We start from the raw sequence: 24,660 nt of genomic DNA, 5'->3' as shown, positions 1-24,660 counted from the left end.
AATTACATTCATTTCATTTAATCTCTGCAGTGATCTTGGGTAGGTGGTGGTACCCACATTTTTTTTTACCCACAAGGAAACGAAGACTCAAGAGATTAGGCCACCCTTCAAAGTCATACACATCTTGTACGTGACAGAGTTGAGATGTGAAACCAAGTTGTCTGATTCCAAAGGCAGTGCAAAGCCCTGATTTAATAGGCTGAGTTTGAGTTTAATTCAGAAGGCAGAGAAGAATCATTATGGTATTTGAACAGGACAGTGATATGATCAGGGCTATCTTTAGGAGGCTGTATAGTGATTTAGAATAGGGAGACATTGGAGACTAGTGAGAAGTATATTGTAATTGTTCAGACCCCAGAGACAGAGAAGGTAGGTTTCCAACTATGAGTTTGAGTGATTGGATACAGTGACTCTGAGGTGCTCAGGCTGGATCTCTAGGAAAATGATGGTGCCATTAACAAAAATGGGTATGTTAAGAGGGCTTACTGGTTTAAGGTGGAGTAGAGGATACCAGTAAGATGGTTAAGAAATAATGTCAAACAGGCCTCTGGAAGTGCACGAGAATTTGACTTTGGAAGCAAATTTGGGAATTATCATTGAAGATGTTGGAATGATAAGAACGCTAGAGAGCTGTAGTAGAAATCAGAGAATGTGTCCTTGTATTTTAAACGAGCAGAAGAAGAGAAGAAAAAGAGGCAGCAAATGAGGGGCTCTTGGAGAAGTAGCGTCATGTCACGAACAGCAAATGAAGAGGGCGTCAAGAGCGTGTGTTCAACAAACAAGAAGGGATTTAGAGATATCTGTCTCCCTCTAGCCTCAGTCCCTTTCCTTAGGAAACAGCTGGCACCACTGTGTTCAGATACGTCCGCCCCCGCCACCCCACATTCAGTCAAGAGTGTTGTCCATTAAAGACGTGTGTGGTAGTCACATTTTTGATTACAGCTGGTGAAAGGTCTCAGTTTTTGTGTTACCAAAATAAAGTAAAAAAATTCAAGTCTTGCCCTAAATCATTGGAGGTTTAGTTCCCAAGAAAGTTCTTATAATTTTGGTGCTTCTGTTCTTCCTGTGGTCACCCCAGTCTCCTTTCATAATGAATTCATGTATAATACATGAAATTCATGCCTGAAATTCAGGATTCCTGGTTGCAAGCCCAACATGCATTGCGTTGTGTCTTCAACCTAATTTGTTGAAATGGGTGGTAGTAATAAAGGAGAATAAAATAGCTAATGAAGGATTATAAAGCACTTTGCTAATATAAAATGCAACATCAAAGCTGAATAATAGTCTTAATTTAGGTTGAATGGTTCGATTAGCAGAGTAAAAATAAAAAGGACAAAGGGTAGTGTTGCTTTGTACCTTGATAATCAGTGTACAAATCAGAAGTGCTCCTATTGATCCTTACTGCCCTATGAACTCTCAACCCAGGAATTTGGCTCACCTCCCTAACTAAGTACTTCCCTCACCCGCTCAGTCTGATGGTGGTACCTCCCCGCATCTCCTGACAAATGCAAACAGGAACTTGTGTTCAGCAGAGCTAACTTGATAACTGAGAGGATTCCTCTTCCGTTTATCAGCACTTTGATTGTCTTTTGGTATCTCTTACCATTTGCACTTAGCAAGAAAGATAAAGAGGTTTGGGCAATTATGAGGTAACAAAGAACTTATAGTTCACAAAGAGCAAGTCAGAGGATGTTGGAATATTTGAACACACAGTCACTTTTGGCGTGAGGCAGCCTCATGCTGTGTCCTCAGGGCCAGTATAGACTGGACAGCTGGATCAGGCTCCCAGGAACTTGAAACAAAGGCAAGGGGGGTGAAAGCAAATGGCCCCTCAACTAAAGTCTTTACGTTTTGGGCTTCAGATACATCAACTTTTTAGGGTATAAAGAAAAGAGAGGGACTTCCTTGGTGGTCCAGTGGTTACGACTTTGCCTTCCAAAGCAGATGGTACAGGTTCAATCCCTGGTCTAGGAGCTCCGATCCCACACGCCTTGTGGCCAAACATCTAAAAACATAGAACAGTAGCAGTATTGTAACAAATTCAATGAAGACTTTAAAAATGGTCCACATTTAAAAAATCTTTAAAAAAAATAGAGAAAAGAAATATAATTCATCCCTCATTCCACTAAAGGTAAGATAAAAGCAACCACTCAGAAAAAACATGGAATACTGTTGAGAGCAAGTCAACTCTGAAGTTTCCATGCAGATCACTGGTCCAAGTTCTTGTAAAATCTTAGTAGAAACTAAAGCCACCAGAGATACTCAGCCAACACTGTGGGCTAAAGCCAACAGGAGGCAAAACTTTGAGTCATTTCTGTAGGGGTGATAAATAATAGAATTGTTTTTAATAGTCTCTAAACGGCTCCTGCCCTGAAAGAGCGTCTGATCAGATCTAGGGGACAGACCAAAGGACCCAAAGTGACAGGGGATCACCTAAAGTGACATAGTAAGAGTCAGTGAGTCTCCCCGTTCATCACGGTCCCCCAGCACATATGTGCTGTGCTCTGTGAATTCACGTTCCCTGTGTATTGTTTCACAGGGCCTTGGGATTCTTGTACATAAGTGGGTGTATACATGGCTATAGATCTACTGTCAGATTTTAGTCTTTTGAGAGCAGGAACTAGTCCCTTTTTTGGGGTGAGGCGATGCATTAAGGTCTATGCTCATTTTTGCACATTGATACTGAGAAAGACAATAAATAAGAGTACCTGGGGATGGGTTATTAGCAGAAAGTTCTTCCTAAAATAAGTGATTTTGTTCAGGGTTATAGAGATTTAAGCATCATATAAAAGGGAAAGAAGAGAACTCTCCCCTGCTTATAGGTCAAAATACGATAAAATTAGTTTTAAAATGTAAACTTACAGGGAATATACAGAAGGTTTCTAAAGAGAAAGCAGAAATATGAAAGTAATCATATCCTGATCAAATGACAAGGCAACCACCAAACTTATTTATCTCAAATATGGTAATCAGTACAGATAATTCAACATGCATTTTTCTTAACATCTAGCATGTACAAGTCCTTCTTACTTGAAGGAGCTCAGGGTCAATGTTACAGGAAGTGAAGTAGTTTTGTCGAACATCTCTTAAGAACCAGGTGTTCTCCTGGAGGAAATGGGAGAGAGGCAGGTCACAGGGGAACACTGATACAACTAATTGTAAGGGGTAAGTGTCATTTAAGAATTTTGAATATATCACTTCAGGACACTCCGCGTGTGTGTTAGTCACTCAGTCACGTCCCACTCTCTGTGACCCCCTGGATGGCCCGCCAGGCTCCTCTGTCCATGGAGCTCTCCAGGCCAGAATACTGGAGTGGGTAGCAAGGCCCTTCTCCAGGGGATCTTCCCAACCCAGGCCTCCTGCATTGCAGGCAGATTCTTTACTATCTGAGCCACCAGGGAAGCCCAGGAGACTCTATGGGAGGAAGTAACTGGGGGGTACTGAAGGCTGGTGAGAGCATTAGAGAAGGGCCCAGTTTGGGCTGGGCTGGGAGGTCAAGGATAACAAGGGTGGGGAGCTGTAGGACTTAGATCTCAGAGCTCTGGCTCACAGGAGAATGGGAGGTGCCACTTGTTTTTTTTGTAGAGCCAAGGAGATAGGGGAAAGGTTCATGGGAAGAGAAAGTAAAAGGAATTTATTAGTGAACCAAACTACTTTCCCATATTGTACACTTCCTGTAAAAGATTTCTTAAAGCAAAGACAGTGTTTTTCTGGTCTCATTCTCTTTCATGTCTAGAACTCTGCCACGAGAAGCCACTTAGATATCTTGCTTTATAGTTCCTAGGAGCTCAAGAGATGCTATTAGGAATTACTCAAGTATTCAGAGGATGGAAATACCAACTGGCACCAATGCCAAGATGTTCAGGCTCCATCCATAGAAACCCAGTGAAATGCCGAGCCCAAAATGGTAGTCTCTCCTAGGCTCTCATGATACCCTCTCTCACTTTTTCTTTTATCCCCTGCCTAGAAGGCTGCACTGTGGGTGGGAATAAAAATTGACTCTCCCATTGCATCCAGGCAGCTGCCAGCAGTCTGTTTGCCTTGTTCTTTGCTGGCAAATCATTAAACAGTCCCCCCAGAGCAGGCCTCTTCCCCAGGGCCACCCTGTGGATGGGGGTTCAGAGCTGTGGTCAAAAGACTGTCAGCAGTCAGGCTGGAGCCCTTGGGCTGTCTCCAACACAAGCCTCCACTGGCTGCTGCCTCTTCTGAACAGAAGCCTCTTTGGCCTGATCTCAAACCCCAGTGGCTTTCGAGGAGAGACTCTGGGCATCTGTGTTGGCTGTGGCCTGAACCATTGTGTCCTCCTCCTCCTCCTGATGTAATTTCTCAAGGCAGCTACCCCTATATTTCCTCTGCTGTTTCTTTATTGAAGCACAGGGCCCATGATCCATATTTTTTTCCACTTTGCAATGTAAATGGAACAGGCTGTGACTGCCCAGGATCTGGGGATTGGGATCAGCCAAGCATACTCCCTAGCTTCACCTCATCCCCACTCACAGTATGACCATTAAAACCTGGGCACAGGGACTTCCCTGGTGGCCCATTGCCTTCCAAAGCAAGGGGTTGTTCAGTCCCTGGTCTGAGAGCTAAGATCCCATATGCCTCTTGGCCAAAAAACCAAAACAGAAGCAGTATTGTGACAGATTCAATAAAGACTTAAAAAAAACAACAGCAATAAGAAAACAAACAGCAACAACGAAACAAACTGGGCATAGATTCAGTTGACCTGGCCTATCTGAATACAATTTGTTGTTGAGTCACTCAGTTGTGTCCGACTCTTTGCCACCCCATGGACTGCAGCACAGCAGGCTTCCCTGTCCTTCACTATCTCCTGGGGTTTGCTCAAACTTATTTCTGTTGAGTCGATGATGCCATCCAACCATCTCATCTTCTGTCGTCCCCTTCTCCTTCTGCCCTCAATCTTCCCCAGCATCAGGACCTTTTCCAATGAGTCAGCTCTTTATATCAGGTAGCCAAAGTATTGGAACAATATAGTATTGAATACAATATCCACCCTCAGAGGGCCTCCAAGCCAGTTGTGGAAGACAGCAGTGTGAAGCAGAGTTTGCAGGGCAGCTGGAAATCCCTACAACCTCTGAGCAGAAAAACACGGAAAGTGTGTGTGAAACAGCCAGATTTATGTAGCCATTTCACACACTTGCACTGAAGTCAGTGAACTTAGCGATGCTTGAGTAGCCCTGCTGATATTCCTGATACACCAATGGCATATTTAAATGAATAATCTGACTTACTCAAATTTCATTTCTTTGGTCTTTTTTTTTCCCCCACAGGGACTGTTTGGTTTTAGTCTTTGGCCTTTGCAGCATTAAAATCTGAATCTAAATAATTACTTAAAAACAAACACTGCCTGCTTCCAGTAGGTTTCTAAATTCCTACCATCTCTGGCATGCATTTGGCTAGAACAGAAAAACAGAATAATAAAGCAGACTGTGTCAAGGCTGTTTGCAGATCGCACATTGGGTTAAGTGTGAGAGTTCAGTGAACTTTCATGTATGGGAAAAGTGAAGGCCGGGCCTGGGAAGGACCTTGTGCACAGCCTCTTTAGACCCTTATCCTGGAAGTATGCAGGGCAGGTATTAAACCCTTTTGAGGCTGCCACCCGTGTCCAGACCTCAGGCTTCCTGCAGGGGACCTCTTTGAACAAGACTTAGCTAAGTGAGGGGTCTTGGTGCCTCCTACGGGATGGAGGTCAGTGTGGGCGTCAGAATCGCCCATGACAGTGGTCACTAGCTGAGCAGCAAAATGTAGCTGACATGTCAGATCTTAGCATTTGAGGCCAGGTGAATTCCTTACCTGGTGGAAGGAGAGACTCCAAACAGCATGACTGAGGTGTCTTCTAAGGTCTTGACATTCGTGGGCCTCAGAGCCTTAGTATTCTGTTTCCCAGCCTTCCTTCCAAAACACACTGATGTAACTAAAATGACATTTGATGGGCTCCTCCCTCTCCTTTGCTCGTAACATCATGCGTAGCTTCTTGGTGCCCCTGTAACTAGAGGTCCTTCTGGACCAAATCAGGACAAACCCTGTTTCTCTATGGGAATATAATGGACGAAAACTCTTACCTCTTGAGGAGCTTCCCTGGTGGTCCAGGGGTTAGGACTCCACCTTCCGGTGCCAGGGGCATGGGTTTGACCCCTGGTCAGGGAACTAAGCCCCACATGTCATGGGGCGCAGCCAAAAATTTTTTTAAAAAAAACCTCTACTTTTTGGTGGTTGCGATTTTTATCCTTTCTGATTTCCACCAAATAAGGTTTCTTCTCTGATATCAGTTTATTTCAAAATGAACTCAGATAGTCAATCCTTTCTTCTTTCTCCACCCTTTCTTCTTCCTTCCTTCCTGCTTAATTTGTAAGATTTAATTTAGAAGTTACAGTTTGGGGAGTTCCCTGGTGGTCCAGTGGCTAAGACTGTGCACTCCCAATTTAGGGGACCTGGGTTCGATCCCTCTTCAGGAAACTAGGTCCCATATGCCACAACTAAGGCTTGGTGCAGTAAAAATAAATAAACAGATTTTTTAAAAAAAGAAATCACAGTGTGTATCTATTTAGTATGTGTACCTTTTTAAAATGTGTGCATGTGTCATTTTAAAATTCCAGAAAGACAGAGTAATACTTAATATTAAACTTCCTCCTTATATGTATTTTATTAAAAGAAATTACAGATAGGTGGTGGTGACCTTGGCTTTTCAAGTGATGCAGTGGTAAAGAATCTGCCTGCTCATGCAAGAGATGCAGGTTTGAGCCCTGAGTTGGGGAGATCATGTGGAGAAGGGAATGGCTACCCACTCCTGTATTCTTGCCTGGAAAATTCCATGGACAGCGAAGCCTGGTGGGCTACAGTCCATGGGGTCGCAAAAGTGGGACACGACTGAGCATGAGCGTGCACATGTGTGACCCTGTGAACCACAAGGATGCCAGGCAGAGGGTGGGCTTGGGAAAGGCCCACCATAGGACCATCGTCGGGTAAAGGAGTCCAGTCACATCATGGAGCTTGGACACGAGCTGAGACAAGGGGAGGTAACTTTTTCACTTGAAGAATGAAGACGGTAATGTGGGAGGAGATCGTGAGAGAGGTGGCAGTCTGCCTGAATGTCCATCATCTGGGCCTGAGCTTGTGTGACCTCTCATTTCAGGACACACCTTTCCCATCCTAGACAAACATGGGCGATTCATTGGGAAAGCATCTCTGAGCAGCGTCTGGGTCTGACTGCCTTGTTGTGGCTAGGAGAGATGAGATAAGCCCTAGAGGGGAAGAAGAAAGCTGAGACTGCTGGGCAGAGAGAGCCTGGGTCCAGAGGGAAAGGGAGCAGACGGCTCCTGTCTTGTTGGTAAGAATGATTCAAGTTGGAAAATTCTAGAAATGTAGATCCTGAAGCCTTCCGTCCAGGCATTCTAGTACTCAGCTGATTTGTTATACCACACAGAATACTTCCCAACACATAGACCTGGAGGTGGAATGGTGTAATAGTCAGGGAACTGGGGTTGAATTTAGGAGACTTCAGCCTACTTTAACTCCCTTATGTAACCATGCGCCTTCCGGAGCATGAGGCTCACATTCCTTGTCTGTGTAAAACAAGTTTTAAAGGTACATTACAGGTCTGAACCAGGCTCAACTGTTAGCAGTTCACATCTCTTTTATAAACCATGGCAACTGGATTCGAGTTTTATTCATTCTTTTGCCAAATATGAAGGGCCTATTGTTCTTGCTGTTCAGTTGCTAAGTCGTGTCCGACTCTTGCATGGACTGCAGCACACCAGGCCTTCCTGTCCTTCATTATCTCCCGGAGTTTGCTCAAACTCATGTCCATTGATTCGGTGCCTGCCAGGCCCCTCTGTCCATGGAATTCTCCAGGCAAGAATACTGGAGTGGGTAGCCATTCTCTTCTCCAGTGGATCTTCCTGACCCAGGTTTGTTCCTTGGGTTTGACCCAGGGATCAAACCCGGGTCTCCTGCATTGCAGGTGAATTCTTTACCATCTGAGCCACAAGGGAAGCCCACTAAGAGCTACTAGATGCAAAGTCCCAGACTGGATCCTCAGCGAGCTCAGCTCCTCATCTCAGACTGTCCCCTGCCTTCTGCTGGAAGCTGGCAGGTCCTTTCAGCTCTTCTCTTACCAGCCCTCTTACTCACCAGCATCCCTGCTCCCAGGAAGTTTTCTCTGGATCAAGGAAGAGATACTGGAGATACTATCATCCATCCTGTCTCTGCTAGTCCCTTTCCATCAAGGCTATGCTTCTGTTTCTCTCCTCCTACCAACATTATTTTCTTTTGTACCTTTAAAAAAAAATCACACAATCAAGCAGGAATACATTTTCCTTCTAAAGGCATTTTAACAAATAGATAAAAGGAAACTCCTCTTGACAATCCTGCAGCCTCCCAGCTTAACTTATTAGGAAACTCAGCCACCCCAAAGAGTCAGAGATGCAGTCTTAAGGATGGATGGAAATGCAGTCTAGAAGTTTTCAAATCCTAAACAATTGCCATTAGGATCTACCCTGTAGAGGTGAGCACCGGCCTCTTTAAATAACGGGCAAGATGCCCACACGGGCCCTCAGAGACTGCAGCAGCAACAGCAGCAACTCCAGGCCAGTCTGCTTTTCCCAACGCCCAGCTCCAGGGGCGTGACTTTACGATGCTCCTGGGTCCTGTCGCTGGAGATAAAAGTCAGGTAGTTCCAAGTTCAGGTAATGGAGGTTGCACGGGAGAGGATGATTATAAAATCTGAAAAGAGGAAACGGGGAGAAGGTGCCTTTGATGCCTGGCCAATGCTCTGATTACAAAGGCAAAATTGCAGCAGGCAGTAAAGTTACCCGTCCAAGGCCTGGGTGAAGGTCTGTGAGTGGACTCAGAATAAGAGATTATTGCGGCTGAGCTGGGCGGGGACGAGGGCGGCTGGGAAACAGGAGACAGCAGAGAACTGCTTGCGAGAGCACACACCCCGAGAGGAGGAGATGCCGTGGATTAAATAAGACCCGCGTTAAGTTCGGGGCTCAGTTGAGCCCTGGAATGCCCTTTGTGAGGAGGTAATGAGGTCACATGGGAAGGAGGCGGGCTGAGAACTGGAAGAGCTTGTTCAGTGGGGTTGCAGGGCTGAGCCCAGGAGGGAAGTGACCGTGGATAACGAGCTGTCCCAGACTGGGCCGGGGGAACGCTGGCATTCAGAGGTTCTGTGACGACCGCCGAGGGAGAAGCTGTCAGGACGGGCTTTGTCCTTTCCGAGAATAAGAAGGCATTTTACTATTGCGGATGCAATGGTGTCAATAAAAATAACGACCATTTAATGAGCACTCATTGGGACGAGCCTGATGATCCAGGGGCTAAGACTTGGTACTTGCAATGCAGGGGAACTAGCCCCGCATGCCACAACTAAGAGTTCACATCCTTCAACTATGATCCCACAGGCCATAGCTAAGACATGGTGCAGCCAAATACATACAAATACATATGAATATTACAGACGGTAATGAGCACTGAGTGTCGGGAGGCTCCATGCTGGGCGCAGAGGGCCACTGTCTCCAGACTTCATGGTGATCGGGAGGCAGTTTTTATTCCATTCTGAACATGAAGAATGGCAAGTTAAAGAAAGCTAGGAGACATCATGCCCCAGGTCACACAGCTAAATGATGTGTGAGAAAATGAACCTAAAGGCTGGGAAGGGAATGGAAAAATCAGAACAAATAAGGTGAAGGAGGAGGGCAGAAACTTCCAGACCGGAGCAGGAAATACAGCGCACACCAGCAAAGACCTGCGCCTTTACATCGGTGCTTAAAGTGTGCGTGCAGAGTTGAGTTCTCAGCCGCAGTGGCCTGGCACCTATGGAAGAAGTCCTTGTAATTTGCTCCTCTCATAGCAGTGTCTGGAATTGGGCACCGGGTCTCCTGGCCTTTCAGCAAGATGCAAGTAGTCCTTAAGCCGGCTTGGGTTCTAGCAGCGCTCCACAGCCACACCGTCCCCAGGTCCTGCAAGCCCATTTCTCTTGGCCGTCTCCTGATATCACTGACAGGACGTGTGGCCGATGTGGAAATGATGTTTACATCTGCATTATTAGGAGACATTGCTTCCCAAGGAGGCGGATGCATTTAGATCTGCTTTCTTCTCAGGCGCCCTCTTCCCAGCTGAAAATTCCCTGGAGGAGGGGGTAAAAACAGCCCCTGTGTTACACCCTGGGGTGTAAGACCAACCCTGCCTTGCTAGGAGTTGAGTGACCTTTTCTTCACTTTTGTTTTTAAACTGAGAATGAGTACTTGAGAAACTCTCTTTGTAAAAGACTCCGTACACAAGCACAGTCAGCATGATTTTCATGCCGCAGATATGACTATGTAAGAAATACCATGATACTTTATTTTTTTTTAATGGAATTCCTGACTTAAAGGTCCTATCCCACTTTGCAAGAGACCCAGGTTCGATCCCTGGGTCAGGAAGATCCCCTGGAGATGGGTATGTCAACCCTCTCCAGTATTCTTGCCTGGAAAATCCCATGGACCGAGGAGCCTGGGGGGCTACAGTCTATGAGGTAGCAAAGAGTCAGACACGACTGAAGCAACTGAGCGTCCCCCTCCCAGAGCAACCAAAACTGAGATGCCTAATACTTTTTACTTGTCCACACTGGTCGCCACCAATGTGACCACTGTCCGAGCACAAGTGTTCCCTTGGAGTCCAGGTGGGCACAGCATCTTTGCCAGGGTCCAGCCTCCGGGGTCCCTCCTTCTGGGGCACAGGCTGTAGATTCCCACCACGTGGCACTCTGCAGGCCCCTCCCCATCCTCCAGATCCTGAGGACTCTGAGTACCCGCTACCCCCACCCAGCTCCGCAGACAGACTCCTTTCTGCCCTCAGGATGCTCCTTGTCCTCAGTGACTTCAGTCTTTCTCCAAAGGCAGGACGAGAGAACTTTAGCAACTTTTGCTTTTGGTAAATGCCCCCCAAGGCAAGGAAACAGAACACAAGGCTCTCTTCTTGAAATGAGAGGAGGGAAAATACAGGAACAGTATGTAAATAACTCTCATTCTTTTTTATTCTTCCACCACAACACAAAATAAAACTCAAATTAATATCTTTTGCACATTGTCCTATGATTGAAGTACTCTGCAAAACACCAAAGTCTCTTCTCCATCTCCTCTCTAATTCCTCTCCCAAAGCCGTGGTTATCAGGATTTTGGTACATCATGCTGTCTTCATAGGTAACTCAGTTATCTGGTTGTAGGCATTCAATATTTAATTTTAAAACCTATGTAGCAGGGACTTCCCTGCTGATCTAGTGGCTAAGACTAAGCTCCCAGTACAGGGGACCTGGGTTTGATCGCTGGTCAGGGAACTAGATCCCACATGCCATAATGAAAAGATCCCAAATGCCGAAACTAAGATCTGGCGCAGCCAAATAAATACATTTTGAAAAGAAATAAATACAACCTATGTAGCAGGCACTGGCGGAGAAGGCAATGGCAAGCCACTCCAGTACTCTTGCCTAGAAAATCCCATGGATGGAGGAGCCTGGTAGGCTGCAGTCCGTGGGGTCGCTAAGGGTCGGACACGACTGAGCGACTTCACTTTCACTTTTCACTTTCACACATCGGAGAAAGAAATGGCAACCCACTCCAGTGTTCTTGCCTGGAGAATCCCAGGGATGGGGGAGCCTGGTGGGCTTCCATCTATGGGGTCACACAGAGTCGGATACGACTGAAGTGCCTTAGCAGCAGCAGCAGCAGGCACTGGAGGGGCAGTGGAGGTCTGTCACAGGCTGCGGGAGGGAGGGGGGAAGTAAGTAGATAACTAAAATACCCTGCGGTAAGTCTGTGTATGCATGCTTAGTCGCTCAGTCGTGTCTGACTCTTTGTGACCCCATGGACTATAGCCTGCCAGGCTCTTCTGTCCATGGGATTCTCCAGACAAGAATACTGGAGTGGTTGCCATGCTCTCCTGCAAGGGATCATCCCCACCCTGGGATAGAACCTGCGTCTCCTGCATTGGCAGGCCAGGGCAAGTCTAGCCCTGGGGAATTACAGTACTTTTAAGGGCCTATGGACAAAGGAGCCTGGCAGGCTACAGTCCGTAGGATCACAAAGAGTCGGACACCACTGAAGTGACTTAGCACACACACTAGGGCCCTGAGGAGGGTCTCCAACCTACCCTGACAAAGCAGCAACACCAAAGGTTTTGAAGACATGAAACAAGCTCTTTCTGGACCATGGGCTGCCAGTGGGGAGAGGTGTTGGAGGGGTGGTAAGCCATGAGGAGGCATGAAGGCTTGAGCTGGAGTGGGCAGAGCCTTTTAAGCTGTGTTTAAAAGTGCAGACTTTATTCTAAGAGCTATGAGGAGCCTTTTCAGCTCCTAGAGAGGAAGAGTAAGTGAAAGTCGCTCAGTCGTGTCTGACTCTTTGCAACCCCATGTACTATACAGTCCATGGAATTCTCCAGGCAAGAATACTGGAGTGGGTAGCCTTTCCCTTCTCCAGGGTATCTTCCCAACCCAGGGATCAAATCCAGGTCTCCCGCATTGCAGGCGGATTCTTTACCAGCCACAAAGGAAGCCCAAGAATATTGGAGTGGGTAGCCTATCCCTTCTCCAGCGAATCTTCCTGATCCAGGAATCAAACCAGGGTCTTCTGCATTGCAGGTGGGTTCTTTACCAACTGAGGTGTCAGGGAAGCCCAGAGAGGAAGAGAGATGCCCACATTAGGCCACTTTGGCTTCAGTATAGGGAACTGAGCGGGGTGGGTTGACCCCACTTAAGTGGTTATTTCAGTAAATTGGATGGTGGTTTGTGTTAGAGTTAGTATGGGAATGGCAGAAAGAGGACAAAGAAATGTTTAAGAGATAGAATTGCTAGAATTTGATGATTGGGGACTTCCTTGGTGGTCCAGAGGTTAAGAATCTGCCTTGCAATGCAGGGCACAGGTTCAACCCCTGGTCCGGGAACTAAGATCTTCATGCCTCAGAGCAGCTGAGCCCGCACACTCTGGAGCCCATGTGCCCCAAGGAAGAGACAATGCACCGCAGCTAAGTCCTGACACAGCCAAATAAGTAAATGTTAAGAAAAGAACTTGGTGACTGGTTGTTGGAGGTGGTGGTAGGAGATGAAGGAGCTCAGAGGAGGCTAGGAAGTCATCTAACTTGAGTAATAGGTGGATGGTGGTTCCAGTCCCTCAAAGAGGGAACACTGAAAGGGCAGTTTTAAGGGATAAAATGATTAGTTTAATGGTGGAATGCCGAGTTTGAGGTGTCTCATTTAAGGTTCTTCAGGCAGAAATGTCCAGGCCCCTCCTAAGGGTTTGGAACTCAAGAGAGGTCCGGGCTGCACTTACATAATTAACCACCTCAGTGTGGAAATCAAAGTCGAGGGTTTGGCTGGGGTCACCCAGGGGGACCATGGAGCACTCTTCACTAAAAGAGGGCCTAGAATATTCCTGGAAGTCACCACCAGTATTTCAGAGACTTGTGTTTTGGTCGTATGCTTTAGGAATGTATAATTAGGAAGGCAGATTTTCTTGGTTATGAGTTAGGGGAAGGTACCATGTTTTCAAAGTCAAACGAAGATTGTTCTTTTTGTTTTTTTTTAACTTCATCTTCTTTCTAACTCTCTAATGATCTGCGCTCAGCTGTGTAATCCTAGGCATGTTCCTTAACTGTTCTGTACCTCAGTTTCCTCATTTTTAAAATGGAGATGATTAGAGGGTTGTTAGGAGGATAAAAAGAATACTCAAAAGTGGTTAGGACACTGGTCCACCATGTTTACTCAGCACATGTGAACTCTCATCGTCATCCTCATCATTAGATGGACAATGGCAGAATCAGTGTGTGCTTCCTCTCTTTTTTTGTTTCACTTTGTTTATGGCTGCGCTGGGTCTTCATTGCTGGGGCTGGCTTTCTCTAGTTGTGGCAGGCAGGCCTGCTCTGTCGTAGCCTTGTGATGCACTGGCTTCTCATTGCACTGGCTTCTCTTGTTGCAGAGCACAGGCTCAGTAGTTGTGGCACCTGGGCTTAGTTGCCCCGTGGCATGTGGAATCTTCCAGGACTAGGGATAGAATCCGTGTCCCCTGGATTCTTAATCCCTGGACCAGCCGGAAGTCCAACTATGTGTCTCATTTGGAGTTACAGGACTCCAGAGGGTGGAGTCAGACAGAGCTGGGTTCTAATCTTGTGTGGCCTTGACTTCTGTGAGCCTCAAGCTTCTTCCTCTAAGTGTGGGTGAGCACACCTACCTTGTAGTGAGATAACATCTGCAGGCTCTGGCAAGCCAAAGGCATTTACTAACGGTTCATTCCCTCCCTCTCCTTCTGCTGTAGCTGTTAGCTCAGGACCAGGGAAGTCTGGTGACGCTGCACCACATTTCCCCTCCATCTCAGCCCCTTCTGTTGAGCTTGGTAGGTGAGGATGTGTTGGTTCCCACCCCTGCAAGAAGCCCTGGGGACAGTGTGGTGGTTACATTTTTGCAAATCCTTCTCCAAAGACTGCTTCTTTCCAAAGTGACTTTCTCCTGTCCCCCTTGACCCTCTGGTCAGGGAGAAGCATCTTGGAGTTATCTTGAGAAAGTTGGACTATACATACCACCTACGTAGTAGGTAAGATCCTACGTGCATGCCCTGCGTGCTTGCTCAGTCGCTTCAGTCATGTCCAACTCTTCGCGACCCCATGGACTACAGCCCGCCAGGCTCCTCAGTCCATGGGTTCTTCAGTTTGCAATCCCTCCCAACCCTCAGCACAGGCTGCTTCCTCTGCCAGGAAGCCACCCTCCCCCTTGCTGTGGGTCCACTGGGTGAATACACATCATTTAGGTCCCCAAAGGAGCGCAAGTCACTCTGGCTTTCCCTGTGGGATTGTAGGTCCCCATCCCCAGGCCCTCCAGTGGGTCCTTGAAGGAACCTGCATCACTGCAGCACAATACAGTGTGTCTGCACTCTTGTATTCTGAGCTTCTTTGAGGCAAAGAGCCTCCCGTATTCATTGTTGACTCTTCCTCCATTCATTGAACAGTGCCTGGCGCCAGGAGGGCCTTCGGTGTCGGTAAAATGTAGAAATGAATGAGCAGATGGACAGACTCGTAGAGCTTGTTGAGATGGGGCTACAGCTCACTATAGCCCCCAACTTCATGCCCCACACCATTTCCGGGGGCTGGGGGATATAGAAACTTTCTCTCACACTAAATCTTGATCACCACCGGCCTGCTAGTCATTAATTTCTGGCAGCAAGAATGGAACTCATTCCTCTCTCAACACCCCCTGCTCAGAGATTTTTATTCACAGGGATACAATTCAAAGTGAGCTAGTGCGTACTTACTGAGAACCGACCATGTTCAAGGAGCTGCAGTGACACAGCATGAGAAAATAGCCAGAAGTGCTTTCAAAAAGTGATTGTGCTTTTAAATCCGGCATTGGCATCATCATGTTCATAAACAGCTTCATAAACTCAAAACTGTCTCTGGTTCCTCTGACCAAATCCTCTCCGGTTCTTCCTGGAGTCCCGTAGACTTCAGCAGCAGGAGCCTAGTAGGGAGTCCCATTCTTGCCAGGATACGTTGGGTTTCTACCATGTGGGAATCCCTGGCCCACAGTACTCTGGGAAATTAGGTTTGAGTGGGTATTAGAATCACCCTGAAGGAGGGACTTCCCTGGCAGTCCAGGGAAGTTTGGTTAGGACTCCATGCTTCCAATGCAGAGGTAGCAGGTTCAATCACTGGTAGAGGAACTAACCTCCAACGTGCATGCCATGTGTGCTTGCTCAATCGCTCAATCGCTTCAGTCGTGTCTGACTTTGCGACCCCGTGGACTGTGGCCCTCCAGGCTCCTCAGTCCATGGGATTCTCCAGGCAAGAATACTGGAGTGGGTTGCCCTGCCCTCCTCCAGGGAATCTTCCCGACCCAGGGTTGAGCCTGCGTCTCCTGCATTGCAGGCAGCTGAGCCACTGGAAAAGCCCTGTGTGCTGTGAGGTGTGGCAAAAAAAAAAAAAAAAAAAAAGTCACCCTGAAGAGGAAGAGAGAGTGCAGAAGGGCAGTCTCATCCCTTTGGCGCAGGGACCCATAGTCTTTGTTAGGCCTATTGGCCTGCTTCCCCTGAGTCACTGCTCTGCACCAGCCAGGCTGGAGGCCCCAGGTCTTGGCTGGACCTGCCATACCCTCAGAGTAGGTGGGCAGAGCAGGCTGCATCCTCGTATCTATCCTTCCAGGGCACAGGATGAGCCCTAAACAGTTCTCCTCCCTATCAGCAACCTGCTTACTCCCAGGGTAGGCACAGGGGGATGCTGAGGGGAGGAGGATAGCACCCAGTGAGAAGACCCAAGCCACGGGAGCGATGGGCATCTCCATGGCAACAGCTGCCGACGGGACAGGAGGCACCAGCGGCGCCCAGCACTGCCCTCAGAGAGCAAGCGGGGGAGGCAAGATTCTGAGTGCACTGAGAGAGGCCTTGCACCTGGGGTCTAGGAGAAGAATTAGGAGGTGGGAGGTGCAAAGGGCCAGGAGAGCCCTTTGCAGCAGACCTGTTTGGAAAAGCAGGGCTTGAGGGTTGCTGGAGGAGCTTTGCAACAGTCTCTTCACTTAGGTGCCTGTTTCGGAGCCCTCACTCCTGTCTGCCCCCACCTCCATGCATCCTTGGTCCGGGTGCCCCTGAAATGACAGCTTGGGGCTCCCAGCTTGCTATGAGGCCATCTGATAGGAAGCCCCCACTATTGTGGCACCAGGAGGCCTGCCAGGCCCCCGTGAGAACAGTGAGGGAGTGCCCGGCTCTCCCGCTGCGCTGTCTGCTCCCTGGAGCCTCCTAACGTGTCTGTCTCCTTCCTTCCCCCTGCAGTCTCACCCCCTATACCTGTGCAACGCCAGCGATGATGACAATCTGGAGCCTGGGTTCATCAGCATCGTCAAGCTGGAGAGTCCCCAGCGGGCCCCCCGCCCCTGCCTGTCGCTGGCCAGCAAGGTAGAGTCACCCTGGACTCCTGCATACTCTTCACCCAGCTCTGGGCTGTGAGCAGTCCTGTGCTCGTTGTCTACTTGTTTCTCAAGCGTGATATGCTCAGTTGAGGTTTTTATAGCCCACGATGGGGTCTGAGAGACATGGAAATGCAGGCCCCGTCCTGTCCCCACCAACCGAGTGCCAGCAGAACCTCCTGGTGTCTCCTAGGGCTTGGACCCCATCCTTCCTCCTCCCCGTCCTGCGGACATTCTGACACTCTGCCCCTGCCCAGCATCAGCACAAAGAAGGGGTCAGCCGGAGGGCATTCCCATCTTTCAGATACACTCACTGAGCGTCATGCAAAGAGGGCAGAAACAGAGCCAGTGCCCCTTAAAACACTGTTCCTCTGAGATGGCAGAGGGGTGGCCCGCACTTCCACGGGCCGCCCCTGGCAGGAGCTGGCAGCCACTGCCACCTGTCCACTGTCACGGGCTCTCTGGCTGGCACGCTACCCACCGGCCTGCCAGCTCACGGACCTGCACAAATCTGCATTCACAACCCCTGCTTTCACATCAGTTACTGTTTTCTTTGTGTTGATATGAGGGTGGGACCCAGCACAGATACTTCTTGCATATTAATTCTCATTTATGTTCCACAACCATCAGGAAAACTAGACATTGTTATCCTCTATTTGACGCAGGAGACAAGTGAGGGTCAGAAAACTTGAGTAACTTTCCAGAGGACACAGTAAGCAAGGGGCGGAGCTGAGATTTGAACTGAGCCTCGTCCAATTCTCAGCCCCGAGCTTTTAATCCCTGTGCCCTATTGCTTCCTGTTCTAGATGGGAAAACGGAACCTCTGTGGCACGATTCTCATGCCGACACAAGCCAGAGTGTAGCTAGATTGTGGGGGGCTTGGTCAGGCAGAGTTCGGGGTGGGGGTCCTGCTCCCGGGGCGGGGGGTGGTTCGTGGTCCTCCCTGAGGGCTGTTTCCTGGGCCAGGTGTCTCAAGGGAAGAGCCTGGGTTCTTCGCTGATTCCCCAGGGGAATCAGTGGGCAGAGTGTGGTGCCCACGGATGGGTGAGGATATTCTCTGGTTATGGTGATGCTGAAGGGGCTCCCAGGGAGGGGGAGATGGGGATGGGAGGTGCTGGAGAGTGTGGTGAGTCTGCAGGATGGTGCAGGGCCTTGCTGGCAGCAGCGTTTTGTTAGGCTGAAGCTGCCCTGCTTCTGGCTATTTCATTTCCATCGCTTGACAAAGTATGGCAGATGTCCCTCATTGTTCATTTGGTAAATGACTGCCTGCCATCAGGTAGGTGAGTGTGAGTAGTTGGGGTGGGGGGCAGATGGACGGATGGGGGGACGGATTCTGAGAAGCCCTGCTGTCCCTCTGAAGCAAGAGAGTGACTTCACATGCACTTGGACACTCAGCAGCCTGTCAGGATGTGCCCATGTAGGACAGAAGGCTTCTTGTGGCCCCTGGAGCACCAGGTTTCTGTAGGAGACGAGAACCATGTGCAGAGGCGCTGGGTCACGAGGGACATCGGTTAGTGCTCTCTGAGGTGCTTAATTAACCTGGTTGGGCCCTTGTTTCCACCCCCATAAAATGGGACTTTGATTTCCTACCCCGGTGACCACGATGAGGTTGAAAATAGTGTCTGTCAAGTGCCAAGTAGTACCTGAGCTAAATCAAACACAAAACCAACAGCTCAGGAGAAGTGCCTTGACCTCCCAATATTTTAAACATCCCACAGGCTTAACTACACTTTTCAGTGTTTTTGTTTGTTTGTTTCTTTTTTGCTTTTGGTTGGAATTCTATCAGTTCCATGTGTTAATACAACTTTTCTCATAGGAAAATGAATTGTGCCTAAGAAATGCAGTTAACTTGGTTAAACATATTTAAAAATAGGGTCATGGGAGGAATAGGGGACAGGTAGCTCTTTGGTGAGGGAATTTGAAAACCACTGACCCCTGTCAGCTCTGTGTTGGTGTATCAGATAGTGTCGGGGTGCCATCACAATCCCCAGAACTGGGACTCGGGAGCCAGGCAGCTCCGTGCCTGGAGCCCAGCATCTCCACTGCCCTCAGTGTGACTTGAACATTTCAGCTCTTGGAGCCTCCGTTTCCCCATCTGTAAAAGGGGACTAATGATGGGGCTGACGTCATGCAGTAGTTAGGAGGGGTGGAGGAGACAGTGCAGATGGAAGCTCTTGCCCTGTGCCTAGCATACAGCGATCACTCAGCAAATGACTGCAGCGGTCACTATGGCCCCGGTCATTGGTATCTTTATCCTGTGCTTTCAAAGTTAACAAGGTTGGTCTTTCTCTCTCACTGTCTTCTCTCCTTCTCTGAACCCCTCACTGTAGTTCTTCTGGACGCTTTCATTCTTGTCAGCACCACCACCTTCCTCCTCCTGCCCAGTCACCCAGACTGGTTTCTTTATTATTATTATTTAATCATTTTTTAGCCATGCCTCACGGCATGTGTGATCTTAGTTCCCCAGCCAGGGATCAATTCGGAGCCCCCTGCACTGGAAGTGTGGGGTCTTAACTACTGGACAACCAGGGAAGTCCCTGCCTCTGTTTCTCTATTAGCACCCTTGTGATTCCCCAGGCCCTTACCACCCTGTGCCTGGACTGGAACAGTGGCCTTTTGCCTGGTGGAAGGAGCTGGCTCTGGAGGCAAAAAGATGGATATAAGCCCTGCTTCTCTTACCATAGAGACCACCCCCTGGTAACTAGGTACTCAGAAGACTGAAATCCTGGGTGGGCATTCTGCTTCCACTGCTTATCAGCTGTGTGACCATGGACAAGTTGTTCAGTCTCACTGAGCCTCAGTTTCCTCAATTCAGAAATGGGGCTGGTGACTGCCTTATAGAGTTGTTGTGAGGAGCAAATGAAATCACGCACGCAAAGCACATGATAATAGCTAATAGGATAATAACTAACACTTACGGAACACTTACTCTGTGCCAGGCACTTATAAGGCTTTACATGGATTAAATTATATAGCTCTCAAAACCACCCTATGAAGTAGGTTCAGTTATTACCCCTAGTTTATAGAAAGGAAAACTGTGGCAAAGAGCAGTTAAATGAGTTGCCCAAAGTTTCACAGCTAATAACTGATAGCAGATTCAGTCTGGGCAGAGTGGATCTCAATAAAGGTGTTATCCCTTCTACTTCCTCCTACCCTCACTTTCAAGCCGAGATAGATGAAGCCCACCCCTTCTACTGAATCTGTCCTGGCTGACTCAGCCCAGCTAGGCCACTGAGAGCAGCATGCCTTACCTCCAGGCACGCTGCCAGGGTCTCTGGCCATGCTTCACACACCAGGCTTCATGGAAGGGCCTTATCAGCGGCTGGGGTGGGAGCGGGGAAGCCAAGGGTCCTTCTCACCCCCAGTCCCACCCTCAACCTCAACTCACTTTTCTCTCTTTTGTGTTCAAGATTTGTCAGTGTACATGTGTGCGTGTGCGTGCGTGTGTGTGTTGGGGGGGTGGAGATGGAGGAAAGGGCTTTCTGCAGTGAAAAAAGGTTTGGAAACGACTGGTCTGTTTCATTTATTTGTACTCTAGAATGTTATCAGCATTATAATTTTACGTATATGCCTTGTCTCCGCAGCTAGATTGTGAGCTGTTTTGGAGGGCCTGGCCTTCCTGGCTTGCTGTCCTGGGCACAGTGGGTGCTCAGTCAGTCAGTGATGAGGGGGAGATCCACAGTGATGCGTCTGGAGAGGAAGATCTAAGGCGCCGGGCAGTGCAGAGCACAGACGTGCCCGAGCCCGGGGACACGCTGGCCTCCCTGCTCTAGGCAGTGGGCAGCCTGCTTGCTGCTCTTAGAAGGCCGGCTGCCTCTGCAGCTCCCAGAGAGGCCTCTGGGATGTCTTTCTAAAGCTTATGTATCTTGAGGGCCTGCCCATCCTCTCTCTTGCAGGTTCTCGTCTCTGAAGAAGTGCTTCTCTTCCTCCCTCCCTCTTGCTCAGGTGCAGGAGGGCAGCATGGGTAGTCCCCGCAGGGGGCAGCCATCTGGCCCTAAATCTTGCTTTTTGATTCCTAGAACTCTGGACACGGGCACCCACTGCCTGAAAGTCCTGTTTGTTTTCCCTGTTGGCCAACCCTCTCTCTTTGATCACTTTTACAACTTTGTAATTATGGGCTGTATTCGGCTGGGGTGTTTGAACGTCAGGGTAATTACTTTCCACTGTTCCTACCCCAACCCTTCAAAGAGAGAGGGGTGGAGAAGTCAGAACATCTCCACAGGAGGAAGTCTGTGCCCTTCCCTCCTGCTCTTCCTGGCTGGGCTGGGTTCAAGGCCTCACCCTGGGGATGAGAAACAGAAGGCCTTGGTAGCACTGAGGATCCAGAAGTCTCAGTTCTGTGACTACTGGGGTGACCCCCAACCCCACCTCTTGGCCAGTTTATGGACTAGGAGATTAGCAGGAGTCCTTCTCCTATTCCCCTGGGGTAGCTCCCATGATCTGGTTTGGAGGCCTCTGAAGATTGGACAACTTTTTTTCTTTTAACTTGGTTGGCCACAGCATGTGGGATCTTAGTCCCTTGACCAGGGATGGAATCCACGCGCCTTGCATTAACATAGCAGAATCTTAACCACTGGACCACAAGGGAAGTCCCTGGACCACTTTTTTTCCCCTGGGGTCACCTAGATGGCCTGGGGGGGGTCTCCTAGGGGAGACTTCCAGCGCATAAGCAGGCTAGAGGAGGATGAAAGCTGTGAGCTCTCCGCCTCTTCAGCAGTCCGCACAGGGACAGCCTGGTGAGCCTGGGCCTGGACGCGGGTGGACGGCCCGGCCCAGCTCCGCGGGGAAGGAGGAAGGGAAGGGGGAAGTTGCCCTCCTGACAGAAGAAGCCCCGCTTGAGTGTCTCCGCCAGCCTCCCGGGGCGCCCCTGCCTGTTCTGAGGGGCCCCTGCGGCTGCCCGGGGAGTGGGGAGCAGCAGCCGCGCCCCCGGGGAGGGAGACCGGGAGGGAGACCGGCCGGAGACCTGCCCCGACAGGCTCTCCCGGGAAGGGAAGCCGAGATCAAAGCGCTGGGGGTGTGAGCGAGTGAGTAAGCCCGGCGCGGGCTTCTCTTCCTGCCTCCGCCGCGTGCGGAGCGGTTAACTCCTTCAGCGCCTGCAGGAAGGCCCCGGCCCCAGGCCCTCAGCAGGCCCCGGCCCCGAGGCCCCAGGCCGTCAGCAGGCCCCGGCCCCGGCCCCAGCCCCGGCCCCGGCCCCAGCCCCAGCCCCCAGCCCCAGGCCCTCAGCAGGCTCCGGCCCCGAGGCCCCAGGTCCTCAGCAGGCCCCGGCCCCGGCCCCAGCCCCAGCCCCCAGCCCCAGGCCCTCAGCAGGCCCCGGCCCCGAGGCCCCAGGTCCTCAGCAGGCCCCGGCCCCGGCCCCAGCCCCAGCCCCCAGCCCCAGGCCCTCAGCAGGCTCCGGCCCCAGCCCCAGGCCCTCGGCAGGCCCCAGGCCCCGGGCCGTCAGCAGGCCCCGGCTCCAGCCCCAGGCCCTCAGCAGGCCCCGGCCCCGAGGCCCCAGGCCGGCGGGCGCTGCCCCCGCGCCAGGCGGTCGGCCTGGAGGCCGTGTGCGCCTGAGGGAGGCCGCGGAGCGCTGTCTGCCGGCCCTCTGCCCGCGTGCGCGCGCCCACCGCACCCTCAGCTCTCAGCTCCAGCGTCTTCCGCACCCCAGAGCCCTCGACCCCGCTTCTGCTTAACTCTCTGGCTCTGTCGTCTGCTCGCCCGCCTAGCTCAACTCTGGGAGCTTGGCAGCGCGCGGGTGGCGTCCTTTCGGGAACAGCCTCTCGGGTGCCTCCCCAGCCCAGGCTCTGTCGCCCCCCTCAGGGAGGGGTGACGGGCAGAAAGCACCGGCCGGGGGCCTCCAGTCAGGCCCTGAACTGGAGCCGGAGGAGGAGGTGGCCAACTGGACAGAGATGGGCTGAGCCCGGGGCTGTCCTTGACGCCGGGGGTGGGCAGCGCCCCGGGCTCTGGATCGGCCTGCTGAGGCGGAGGCGAGGGGATGCCCTGCACCCTCCTCTTGTCAGGCACGGCTGGACCCTGGAAAGCTCAGCTGTTCTGAAGGAGCTCTCCGCCGTTCTGAACAGGGGACCAGTCAACCCCCAAGGCTCCGGGTGGGGGGACTGCGGTCACTCCCTGCTCTCAGTTCCCACCCTTCTTAGCAAAGGCGGACTAGAGGTACCTCCATGACAGGGCCATCTTACTTGTCCCCAGGCCTGGAGCCTAGTCCACCCCCTGGCACCTACTGAGCCCTGTTAAGGGTTTGCTCCGTTCCAAAAGGAAGGACTGACTGTGGTCCTTGAAGGCAGTGGCCCTGGGTGAGCTCAGGGCAGGGCAGGGGGACCCTAACCCCACTGACCCCTTGCATGTGTTAGAGCTGTGAGCGTGCAGAGGTGTGGGGTGCGCCCTAGGCAGGGGTGGATGTGCGAGGGGGTGAGGCTGGGGTGTGGACGGGCTGTGTCTGACCCCCCGCTGACCTCTGCTGTGTGTCTCTGCAGGCCCGGATGGCAGGGGAGCGGGGCGCCAGCGCCGTCCTCTTTGACATTACGGAGGATCGTGCTGCTGCTGAGCAGGTACCCTGGATGGGGGGTGCTTGAGGCGGGGGTTGGAGGGAGGAGGAGAGAGAGGTGCTGCGGGAGCAGAAGTCAGGACACAGCTGCCCTCTCGGGCACTTCCTCTCCTGCAGTTGCAGCAGCCCTTGGGGCTGACGTGGCCCGTGGTGTTGATCTGGGGTCACGATGCCGAGAAGCTGATGGAGTTTGTGTACAAGAACCGAAAGGCCCACGTGAGGATTGAGCTGAAGGAGCCCCCGACCTGGGTAAGCGGGACAAGTCTCCACCCCCACCTTTCCCTGTGCAACGCTCACCGAAAGCGCTCAGACTCCTGGAGCTCAAGAGACCTTAGAAGTCCCCCAGGGCAACTCTACCCCCAGCTGTGCTCCTCTGGGCAAGTTTCTTTCCCACTCTGGGCCGCATCTGCAGGATGAACAGATTGGGCCAGCTGAGTTCTGAAGTGGCTTTTCAGCATCTTGGTTTCATGGAACACAGTAGCAGAGTCAGAATGAAGCCCTGGGCCCCCTGATGCCTGGCTGGTATTTCTCCACCCACTGGGAAGCTCCCACCTTGCAGAGGGGTCGTTGTCCCCTTTTCCCCAAGCACACAGACCTTGAGATGGTACCTCTCACAACTGGCATCTGGAGGACCCTCCCCAGTGAGTGTCTGTGGGCAGAAAGGGACCACCTAACCCCACCTGCAATCTCAGCCCCTCTTGGAGCCTCAAGGGGCCCCCCTGTTCTCCGCGTGTCTCCTGTGTTTCTCCCGAGTTGCCCCCGCTCCTTCCACAGGTGTGACCCTTTCTCTCTCTGCTCGCTCCCCCAGCCAGATTACGATGTATGGATCCTCCTGACGGTGGTGGGCATCATCTTTGTGGTCATCCTGGCCTTGGTGCTGCGTATCCGGTGCCGCCCCCGCCACAGCAGGCCGGTGAGGAGGGTGGGCTTCCTGGTGGAGGTGGGCGAGCGCATGTGTGGGGGAGGGTGGGGAGCAGGAAGGGAAAAGTAAGGAAAGAAGGTGCCCTTATGCCCATGAAACAGTTTACACCAACCCCCCTTCTGTTCCTACCCCGCTCCCCGCTTGCAAATGACTTCGTTAATTTCCAGCAGCCTGTCTGCACAGGTGTCCTCATTTGTTCCTTCATTCAACAAACAGAGAGCTCCTGTTCTGTGTCAGGCATGGTTCCAGATGTTGGGGCTCCTG

At 50.9% G+C, this 24,660-nt stretch overlaps 1 protein-coding gene across 3 annotated transcripts in view; it reads left to right on the top strand.

Annotated features, from left to right (window-relative positions):
- RNF43 (ring finger protein 43) overlaps window positions 1-24,660 on the top strand; it is a 69,343-nt gene that overhangs the window by 33,402 nt on the left and 11,281 nt on the right. For 2 of the 3 annotated variants that reach the window (XM_055399486.2, XM_055399478.2), the window contains 4 exons: window positions 16,803-16,925; window positions 23,404-23,478; window positions 23,592-23,723; window positions 24,283-24,387. In XM_055399486.2, coding sequence (XP_055255461.2) covers window positions 16,803-16,925; window positions 23,404-23,478; window positions 23,592-23,723; window positions 24,283-24,387 — 435 coding nt within the window. Of the gene's footprint in view, window positions 1-16,802; window positions 16,926-18,106; window positions 21,961-23,403; window positions 23,479-23,591; window positions 23,724-24,282; window positions 24,388-24,660 lie in introns of those variants that run through there. The other variant, XM_088828625.1, reaches the window with a different exon arrangement.

The sequence above is a fragment of the Moschus berezovskii genome, chromosome 20 (assembly GCF_049115385.1).
Source record: "Moschus berezovskii isolate FMDL1 chromosome 20, NW_MosBer_1.0, whole genome shotgun sequence".
NCBI classification, from domain to species: domain Eukaryota; kingdom Metazoa; phylum Chordata; class Mammalia; order Artiodactyla; family Moschidae; genus Moschus; species Moschus berezovskii.
This window is presented reverse-complemented; position numbering and strand designations above follow the sequence as displayed.